Genomic DNA, 10,774 nt, shown 5'->3' on the forward strand with positions numbered 1-10,774 from the left:
GAGGAGGAAGGAGCTGCAGAGATGTTCTTCTCTTACTGTTAACCCCTTCTTCACCATCCTCCTTCTCCTCCTGGGACTTGGGTAGGCAAAGGAATTGGGAGCCATGGAGCTATTTCAGTCTGGGAGAAAGTGGGAGGGGAATGACCTTTAATATTTTGTCCTTGTTGCTCCCAACCCAAACCTTTCTTAACTGGCAATAAATTTAATCGACCTTCGGCAAGTCCACACGTCTTTGCCAGTGACAGGCACTGGTCACTGAACCTCCTTTGCTTTCTCTTGACCCATGAGCTTTTCTGGTTCATTCTCTCCGTCTGTCCCATTGGTTCTGGGCAGGGAGGGAGCAGCTGGGGATGTCCGGCTGCTGGCCAAGGTTAACCCACCACAGGACACATCAGGGCTGCCGTGTCCAGTACGGGGCTCCCAGCACAAGGAAGACCCTGCCCAGCCTGGAGCGAGTCCTGCTGAGGCCAGAAGGATGGTTGGGGATGGAGCACATCATGGACAGCTGGGAGAGCTGGGGTCTGAGAAACTTTTTGGGCTGAAACACTGAGCAAGGACCCAGGGCAGCTGGGGGAATTTCAATTCTTGGATGTTCTCAGTGTTTGATGAGAGAAAGTTATGAGCCCTTGATGTGTTTGGAGCTATGTGAGAAAGGGCTTGGCTGAGAGACCAACAGTGACAAGAGCTGTGGGACTGGTGTGCAGGAAATGTCAGTAGGAAATGGGTTTCCTTTTTATCAATAATGGTGGTGGAGGTGGGTATCACTGAGCAAAGGCATGGGCAGAAAGGACGGTGCAGTAGAAGTCCCTACTTGAGGCTGGGAGGTGCAGGCAGACATGGAAATGGTCCGTGTGTGGGACTGTTCTGGGATGATTTCCTTGGGGCATCTTCCCCTGGTTGTCTAGGGGACCATTGCTGGTGCTGCACAACCTGTAATTGTGCCAAATGCTTTGATATGATTAAATACAAATTAGCATTCGCTTTAGTATTACTGCTGAGGACTTCAAGACCATGTTGGATGAGGCTATGACAACCTGATCCATTGGAAAGTGTCCAGGCCAGTGCAGCTGAGTTGGAACTCAATGATCTCTGAGGTTCCTTCCAACACAAACCATTCCATGGTTCTATGATGTGATTCTATGATTCTACCACTACCACTGGTACTAAAAAATGCCCTGGCACCAGCATGAGTGTTAGTGTGAGTGCTACTGATAGGATAGCGTGTAGTTCTATTGCTTTTATTAAACCCATCTTTTTTTCTCAACTTTCAGGATTTTTTTCCTTTCCTGATTCCCCTTTGTGATTAAGAGGGAGACAAGGGTAACCAACCAATTCTTGTTGTTTGCTGCCAGATCACAGGGGCAGAACTGGGACACCGTGTGCCCCCATCTCACACACAGGGGGCTCAGAGACAGACCCTCCCCATGCTCACACAGCGGCTGCACAGCAGCCGTCACAGTGTCTCTGTTCTCCTGCTGCCACTCCCAGAGCTGGGGTTGGTCACCCTGCTCTGCACTCATCTGAGATGCTCCACGCCATGAGGAATAGACACAGAGACCTCGGTCCAAAGAAGCACATCCCAGTGCTGCACTCAGGCGGTTTCTGGGGGATGTTGTTCTCAAAATGAAGTGACCTTGATCCTCTCTCTGTCCCATAGGCCCTCACACCAACACCACGGACATAAGCCCTTTTACACAAGTGCCCATTGCCTTGTCCCCACCTGTGATCCCAACTCGGCCACACCGTAGGAGATTGACCCAGCTCACAGCACTCAGACCTTCCACGAGTACAAGGGCTGGGAAGGAGATCTCAGAGATGTGAAGAGAGCAGCTCTAGAAGGACCAGGTGCTGGTTCTCCCTGGCAGTGCTGCTGAAAAACCCAAATGTGTTTCTAGAGGCAGGACAACTGGGACTGGTGAACATCCTTCTATCACCTTGTTAAACTAGTTAAAGACTTGGGAGCATAAGGAACTACCCACTGAATCCTCCTGTTTTGGAAGCACCACTCTGTGCCATCCAAGTCAGAGTTTTGGGTCATATGAACCTCTTTTCTGATTTTATCAACACTATGGATTGTGACAGATACCCAAGCAGCAGATGGCCAATACTTTGTGCAGTAGCTCTTCTGTGTCTCTGCACTCTTATGGTCCTACATGTTTCACAGAGGGAATCACCACAGATCTGCCCATGGTTTCTCCAACTCATGTAGCGTTTTGTGATTTGGGGATCCTGGTGGGAAAAGACCTCACTGTCCTTATCCTGGCTTTGTTGGGTTGCTGGGACCCACTTCTACTGAAATGAAGATAGATTTTATTCCATGGTTTAAACAAATGCAGCAATCATGTTTTTAAACATCCAAACATGATGCAAACCATCAGCAATGTGACATGATGCAAACCATAGGCAGTGTGACCAAGCTCAGAGCCCTCAGGCTTTACAGCAGGGCAATAGGTGTGGAGGATAGTGTGGAAGTGAATAGAATCACACACACAGAATCACAGAATGACTAGGTTGGAAAAGACACACTAAATCATAGAGTCCAAGAACAGCTCTGGGAGATCAAGCACTGGTGCTTCACAGCGTTGCTGTGTCGGGACTCTTTTCTCCTCCACCCATGCCCACAGGAACTGACCCTGCAGCTCCAAAAAGGCCTTGGAAGAAAGATAACAGGAAACAGTAGTAGCTGAATATCCCTTTATTTTGTTTAAACACACAGAGAGAGCACATCTCCCCATTTACACAACCAATGAGCAAGAAAAGAGAAGACAGTGAATTAAAGACAGGATGACAACATTATCACATGTGAAAAAACAGCAACATGAACAACAAATACAGAAGCCAGTCTGCCATGAGTTGCACGATAACTGCTATGCAGAAGCTGATGAGCAGTTCATTGCTTCAGAGAACCATCCAGTTAACCGTTTCCACACTGCATCCTTGAGCTGCTGGTTCCTAAAACTGTAGATGAGGGGGTTCAGCGCTGGAGGCACCATGGAGTACTGAACTGACACCACAAGGTCCAGGGATGGAGAGGAGATGGAGGGAGGCTTCAGGTAGACAAATGCTGTAGTGCTGAGAAACAGGGAGACCACAGCCAGGTGAGGGAGGCAGGTGGAAAAGGCTTTGTGCCGCCCCTGCTCAGAGGGGATCCTCAGCACAGCCCTGAAGATCTGCACATAGGACACCACAGTGTAAACAAAACAGAAAAATTCTACTGAGACACTGACCACAATAAAACAAACTTCCCTGAAATAGGAGTGCAAGCAGGAGAGCTTGAGGATGTGGGGAATTTCGCAGAAGAACTGGTCCACAGCATTGCCCTGGCAGAGGGGCAGGGAAAATGTACTGGCCGTGTGCAGCAGAGCAGTGAGAAACCCAGCGCCCCAGGCAGCTGCTGCCATGTGGACACAAGCTCTGGTGCCCAGGAGGGTCCCGTAGTGCAGGGGTTTGCAGATGGCAACGTAGCGGTCATAGGCCATGATGGTCAGAAGAAAATACTCTACTGAAAAAAAGAAGACAAGCAGAAGGACTTGGGCAACACATCCTGTGTAGGAGATGGCCCTTGTATCCCAAAGGGAGTTATTCATGGATTTAGGGACAGTGGTAGAGATGGAGCCCAGGTCAAGGAGGGAGAGGTTGAGGAGGAAGAAGTACATGGGGGTGTGGAGGTGGTGGTCACAGACGATCGTGATGATGATGAGGCCGTTGCCCAGGAGGGCAGCCAGGTAGATGCCCAGGAAGAGCCAGAAGTGCAAGAGCTGCAGCTCCCGTGTGTCTGCAAATGCCAGGAGGAGGAACTGGGTGATGGAGCTGCTGTTGGACATCTGCTGCCTCTAGGCATGGGACACTTTCTGAGAGGGAATGTCCTTTCCCGTTCACCCGACTGCAGAGCAGAGCTGAGAGGAGGCGTGCCTCCTGTTCTGGTTGCCCCAACACAGCTCAGGATGGTTTTGATGCAGAAACTCCAGGATTTTCTGCTGCACTCCAAGTAAAATCTCCTGAGTCCTGACAGGCAAACGGACTGTCCCTTCGTGGAGAGTGAGCACAGCTGGTCTGTCCATCAACCATGGTCTCAGCTTCCCTGTGCTGGAGGACTTGTGCACTCGAGTGTTCCCAGCAAAAGTAACTGGCACTGCTGGGACCAGAGGAATCCAGTTTCCCAATGCAGAGCTCCAAACGCCCTCACCCTGTCCTACCGGAGAGCAGATCCCTTCTCTCCCCTCCTAGTCAGGGACACGGAGGTCTCATTGCTGCTGCCCCCACACAGAAGAGCAGCCAGATGACACAGAGATATCATGGGAGAGCTGTGCCTTCTGGAGGGCAACCTGAAGCACAGCAGGACTCTGCAAGCAAGGAATCAAATGTCACCAATGCGGGGTGTCCTGAAAGGAGAATCTGCTTATTTTCATTGCCTGACCCTGTCAGTTAGGAGAAGGATTAGACTCTTTACACCTACAGCTACATCTGCATGAAAGGACCCACAGGACTGGTCGCTGAACTGCAGCTTAACTCAAACCCCATCCTAGAAGGTCCAGTGATAAGAATCTGAAGCAAAGGCAGGAGAAGGAAGAGGGAGAAATGCACAGCACTGCTGCAGATGGAGGCAGCAGAGACACAGACAGTCAAGGGGTGGTAATTTCTCCTTTGAAGGGGTGAAGATAATGATAAGGTGACTGACCATCCATGGCCTGAAGAGAAGAGGTGGGAGAGGATAACGTGGGTTTGCTCCATGGTAGGTGCTGCCTGCACTGCAGGGTGGCAGGGAGGTGCCCAAGTCCCACTTCCCATGGTGTTAATGGAAGCAGATCCTTTTCTATCCCTGCCCACGTCTCTTTTGCCTGGAGCTTGTCCCTGCTGGGAGCTGTTTCTCTGTCCCTGTCTGTGCTCATAGAGTCCACCCCACCCACTGTGTGCTCAGCCCTGCCCTGCAGACCCTTCCTGGCAGTGGGACCCTGCCCAGGGGCATCTCTGGGTGTGCAGGGGCTGAGGAGCAGCTCACATAAATCCTAATGGGAACTGGAGTACCAGTGCCTTTCAAGAACAGAGAAATAAATTCCCATCCCTGCTGCACCCCCCCCAGCACCAGGAGTGGAAACCTGGAAGCACAGACTCCATTGCTTCCAGGCAGAAGCTGTCCTGATGTCATTCTACAACTAAACCCTCTGCAATTGCCGTGGGGATGACCTGGAGCTGTGAGCAGCCCTGACACACACAGCACCCTCTCAACAGCAGGAGGACCCTGCCCTGACCTGCCAGGGGTCGCTCCTTCCCCCAACAGGAGCACAGGGAGCTCCCTGGCAGGCAGCTGAAGGACAGCCCAGGGCAGCCCTGGCTGCACTCACAGCCCTCACACCCAGTCCTTTGGTGGTGCAGTGGAGAATCCTGGCTCCAGAGCAGTGTCCTTCTCCTCTGCACTAGAGAAACTCTGAGAGTCCTCTTCATAGACTCTGAAATCTGTGGCACATGGCAGCTTTAGGAGATCTTCCCCGGAACTATGACTGCACTGCCCTGCACCCAGAGACTTACTGTATTTGTGACTGTGATGGTTTCTCCTCAAGTGAACACTCAGCTCTGCTCCAACTCCAGATTGCTGTCTTAGTTATCTCTTCTTGCTGCCTGCAGGCAGTGCCCTCAGCCCTGCTGGGCTTTGCAGAGGAGCTGCTCCTGGACAGACCTGGCTCTTTTCAGAACTGTCCTTTCATTATCAGCTCACAGTGTCCCAGGAGCCCAGCCCAGCTCAGCAGCAGAGGAGCAGCCCAAGGCAGCACTTTCTCTGCCCCCTTGGGGCTCCCTCGAGGTGTCCCTGGGGCTCCAGGGGAACCTGCTGAGAAACAGGCTGAGGCCATCCCTGATGTTCCCTCCTCAGCTGGGGAGAGAAACTTCTTTCCTGCAGTTTCACTGCTCCTGTTAGAAAAAATACCTGGGCATGAGAATCGATATTTTTGTCCCATCATTAGACAGGACAGCAGGAAGGTAACAAGGAATGATAACATTTCTCCAAGATGGGGGCATCTGTTTCATTGAGTGAATCTAGACATTTCATCCTGGATTATTAGGCCTGGTGCTGGAAAGACACTCAGATCCCTTATCTGCCAGCTGTGGCTCTGCTCTAAGCAAAGCATCTGCACACCACACACAGGGTCTTAGAAACTTGTTCCCACTTTTCCTCATGGCAGGGATGAAGTTGGCTGGTGCCACAGCTGCAGGGCTTTGGCCTCAATAAGCAGCAATGCCCTCAACCAGGAGCACAGGCAGGAGGAGCTGGAGCCGTTCCTGTGGGAAGGGGATCTGTGATAAGGTCACAGAACTCAGGAAAGATGGGGTTCAACAACAGCATCCTCCAAGCTGAGCAAGGGTCCTGACAAAAACTCCACCTAAACTTGAAAGGCCATTCAAGTGCCCCATGATGAGCATTTGTTTTTTCAGGAACCGTAAGGGGCGCTCTGTGGGAAGTGGTGAATTTAGGAAGAGCAGGTGTAGACACATCTGTGATTCCCTGTGTCCTATTTGTCCCTGTCTTCCCCAGCAAGGTCTCCCAGGCCTCTGAGACTCAGGGCAGGACTCTGGAGGAGATCAGCCAGAGGTGACTGGGGATCAAGTCAGGGATCACTTGGGAAAACCCAATACCTCCCAGTCTGTGGGACAGGAGGGGCAGCATCCCAGGGAGCTGAGTGAGGAGGACGATGTCACATGAGGCCAATCTCCGTCATCTTCACAAGGACATGGAGATGGGGGGAACTCCCTGACCACTGCAATCACCCCCACATTACATGTCCTTTTTAGAAATGGTCAAAGGATGAGCAGGGGATCTAAAGGCTTTGCCCAGACGTTGTCTCCTTGGATTCCATTTCTGGGTATCTGAAAGAGAAGTGGACTGGATTTCCCTTGGGCAGATGGTGTCTCACCATCCCTCTATGACCCAACTCCTCTATGATCTGAATAGTTGTTGACCCTACTCTTATATGACCCAACACTTCTATGACCTGACTCGTCTAAGATCTTTCCATGACCTGTTCCTTCCTTTTCCTGACTATATTCTCATGCTTCTATGACTCAACTCTTCCATGACCCAAATCTTTTATGACCCTTCTTATGACCCAAATCTTTTATAGCCTGAGACTTCTATGACCCAACACCTCTATGAGCCTTTTGTGACTGAACTATGCTATTATTCCTACATTACACGACTCATCTGTAACCCGACTCTTCTTTGACCTGCTCTTACATGATCAGACCCCTCTGTGACATGACCCCTCTATGTCCTTCTATGACCTGACTATCCTCTGGACTCTTCTGTGATTTGACTATCTATGACCCAAGTCTTCTATGACCCTTCTGTGACACAAATCATCTATGCCCAGCACTTCTATGACCCGACTCTTCTAAAACCCAACCCTTTGATGACCCAACTGTTCCATGAACCAAACCTACTATTAACTGACCCTTCTATGACCTGACTCCCTTATGGCCTGACTCTTAAATGAGCCACTACCTGTGTTTTTTATGACTTCTATGACCCTACAGTTCTATCACCAATCTATTACCTGGTGCTTCTATGACCTGACACTTCAATGACACACCCCTTGTACAACACTGCTCTTCTATGAGCCTTCTATGACCCACCTCTTCTATGAACCAACTCTTCCACCACCCCATTCTTCTGTGAATTCTCCATGATCTGACCCATCTAGAGTCTGAGCCTTCTACCAATCAAGCCATCTATGACACAATTCTTCTCTGATCCTTCTATGACTTGACTCCTCTCTGCATTAAATAATCTATGACCCAACCATTTTATGACCTGATCCTCCTATGACCTGACTCTTTAATGTCCTTTCAGTGACCAAACTCTTCCATTACCCAAAGAAGCTCTCATGCTTCTATTACTCAATACTGCTATTTCCTGAAAATTCTATGATCTGAGACTTCCATCACGCGACACTTTTATGAACCTTCTATGACTGAAATCCTCTATTATTCCTCTATCACCTGACACATCTATAATTCAACTCTTCTGAGACCCACCTCTTACATGACCAGACCCTTCCATGACTCAAGCCTTCTATGACACAACACTTCATTCCATGACCTGACTCTCGTCTGACTGTTCTATGATGAAACTTTCCATGACCTGAGTCTTCCATGAACCGTCTGTGAACAGATTCTTCAATTATCTGACTGTTCTAGGACTCTTCTATGACCCAACCCTTCTCTGAATCAACCGTTCTGTGACCCTTCTATGAATAAACCCTTCTAAAACCCAAACAAACTCACACTTCTATGACTCGACTCTTCTATGGCCTGAATATTCTATGACCCTTTTATGAACTCAGTCATCTATGGTCCAGTTCTGCTATGAAAATTCTATGATCCAAAACTTCTATAACCCTTCAATGACTGCACTCCTTGGTTACTCCTCTATGACTCAACTCTTCTCTCAGCTGAACCTTCTCATACCCAACATTTCTGTTTCTCTTCTATGACTCTGCCCATCTAGGACCCAATTCTTCTATAACTGCAGGAAGCTGTGTGAGAGCCTTGGCATCTCCCATAACAATACAGGCCTGTATGAGTAGTTACACGGAACAACTGCTGTGATTCTGATTCAGCAATGTCAAAATGTTCATGGCACAAGTACCATTGTAGCCAAAGCCAGATCTGCCTGCCCGGGGCCTGGGGGTCAGGGCTTGGCCTTCCTACTTCACCAAGAATACCCAGGCTTTTCTCAGCATCACAGATGCCTGCACAGAGCCTTTGCATTCCTGCACTCATGGCCTCTAATTCTGGGATCTAACAAGTCCCTGGGGAGGCTTTGTCACTAACAATCCCTACTGAGACCAGTTAAGACTTCAAGGAATTTTGAGCTTTGCTTTTGACTTCTTGAGATGTTTCCTCAATCTCCTCTCAGCAGTGGTCATTCAAGGACTCATCAGCAAATCCACCCTGGGTCTCATTAAATTACAGAAAGACTTAACGAGCTCTTTCTCTTCTTGTTGCCTTCCTAAGGTCTTCAAGGCTTGCACAGCTCCTTGGAGTCAATTCGCAATGTGGTTTAAGAGGAAGATTTTAAAATGCACCTAAGAAAAATATGTTTTGGTTTAAAGATTATATTTCAAGACTTTTCAGCATTAGAGAATGGTTTGGGTTGGAAGGGACATTAAAGCCCATCCAGTTCCAACCCCCTTGCCATGGACAGGGACACCTCCTACTGGATCAGGCTGCTTAAGGCCCCATCCAAGCTGGCCTTGAACACCTCCAAGGGAGGGGGCATCCACAGCTTCCCTGGGCAACCTGGACCACTACCTCACCACCTTTTCTTTGTGAAGAGTGTCTTCTTAATGTCTAATCTAAATCCTCCCCTCAGCACTTTAAAACTTTTCTCACTGTCCTGTCATTCCATGTGGTTGTAAGAAGCCCCTCCTCAGCTTTCTTGGTGACTCCATTCAGGTACTGGAAGGCTGCTATCAGGTCTCCCTGAAGCATTGTCTCCTGCAGGCTGAGGACGTTCCAGGAGAAGATGAATGTTCCTTTAGAAAATCCCTTTTGAAAAGGCATAGGATTGGTGGAGGATTTTTGGGAATGACGACAAGCAGGCATCCTGGGGCCCAGGTAAACTCCTCAGGGCACTCCTCAGCTGGCAAGGTCTCTGCATATGCTGCTCCATGGAAATGTTTTTTGACTTGCGGGCTGAGCTAAAAATATTTTAATAGATGAAAGGAAAAAGATAAAGAAGCAACATAAACCCCAAACTAAACCAAATGCAAATATCATCACTTGCCACCTCCTTCTAGCAGACTGACACCCCTCCAGTCTATCACCATCCATCACCTTGAACAAAACAAATCTCCACTTCTTTCTTCTCCTGGCATACTTTTTATCACTGAGGGTAGCATCTATGTTACGGGATCTCCCTCTGGTCAGCCGGGGTCAGTTCTCCTGGCTGTGACCCCCTGACAACTTCTCGCCCACCCAAGCCCCTCACTGGGAGGAGCAGAGGGAGCAACTCTTGACACTGGGCAAAGGAGACAATCGCTGCCTTCACTCTTCTGGCACCAGGACGATGCCACAGGACCCAGTGAGTCTCACGTTTCAAAAGGAAAGTGGAGTAACTGGAGAGGATCTGGAGGAGGCCTGGCAGGATGGAGTTAGGGCCCACAGCATGAGGAGTGAGGGCACACTTTGGCCTGCTGGGGAGGCATTGCCTTTAGATCATTCCACATTTGATGGCTCTGCACTCCCTTTCGGTCACTGGCACTCTTAAACCTCACCTGCTTTCCCTTTCTCTCTTCCCCAAACCTGACCAAGTGATGGGAAGGACGGCAGCAGAAATGCCCAAGGCCTGTGTGAATCCACTGGGGTCTGGAACTTGGAGACCCATGGTTTGATTCCATTGCACAGCCCAGAAAGAACCAAACTGGGAAGTGACTCTGCAAGTCTGACTCAGCAAGGCCCATGGACAGGCCAGGCTGTGTCTGTGTCTGGAGACCCGCACACATACAGCTCAGGTCAAACTGGAGCTGTAACTCAGTCCTGGCTTCAGTGTCTCCCTGCCCATGGACAGAGGGGTGGGTGGAGGCCCCAGGAGATGCTGGTCAGGGCCATGAAGGCCCATGGATGCTCTCTGAGCCGTGCCACTGCCCCATGGGTAGAGAGAGAGGAATGAACCACACAGAGGCTTAACTGCTAATATGGTGGGATCCCATGGAGAGGAACCAGGCTGGAGCAGGGAGAAGTGTGAGGAGGAAGGAGCAGTAGGGATGTTCTTCACTGACTG

At 49.8% G+C, this 10,774-nt stretch overlaps 1 protein-coding gene across 1 annotated transcript; it reads right to left on the minus strand.

Annotated features, from left to right (window-relative positions):
- Positions 1 to 2,867: 2,867 nt before the first annotated feature.
- LOC138732508 (olfactory receptor 14A16-like) lies at positions 2,868 to 3,824 on the minus strand. The gene has a single exon (XM_069879110.1). It carries the CDS (start codon positions 3,822 to 3,824, stop codon positions 2,868 to 2,870), a length of 957 nt encoding a protein of 318 aa, XP_069735211.1.
- Between the last annotated feature and the right edge of the window lie 6,950 nt (positions 3,825 to 10,774).

This window comes from Phaenicophaeus curvirostris, chromosome 33, assembly GCF_032191515.1.
Source record: "Phaenicophaeus curvirostris isolate KB17595 chromosome 33, BPBGC_Pcur_1.0, whole genome shotgun sequence".
NCBI classification, from domain to species: Eukaryota; Metazoa; Chordata; class Aves; order Cuculiformes; family Cuculidae; genus Phaenicophaeus; species Phaenicophaeus curvirostris.

Excerpts from the sequence above, each read along its gene's own strand:
- LOC138732508 (XM_069879110.1), bottom strand. The coding sequence starts at position 3,824 with ATGTCCAACAGCAGCTCCATCACCCAGTTCCTCCTCCTGGCATTTGCA.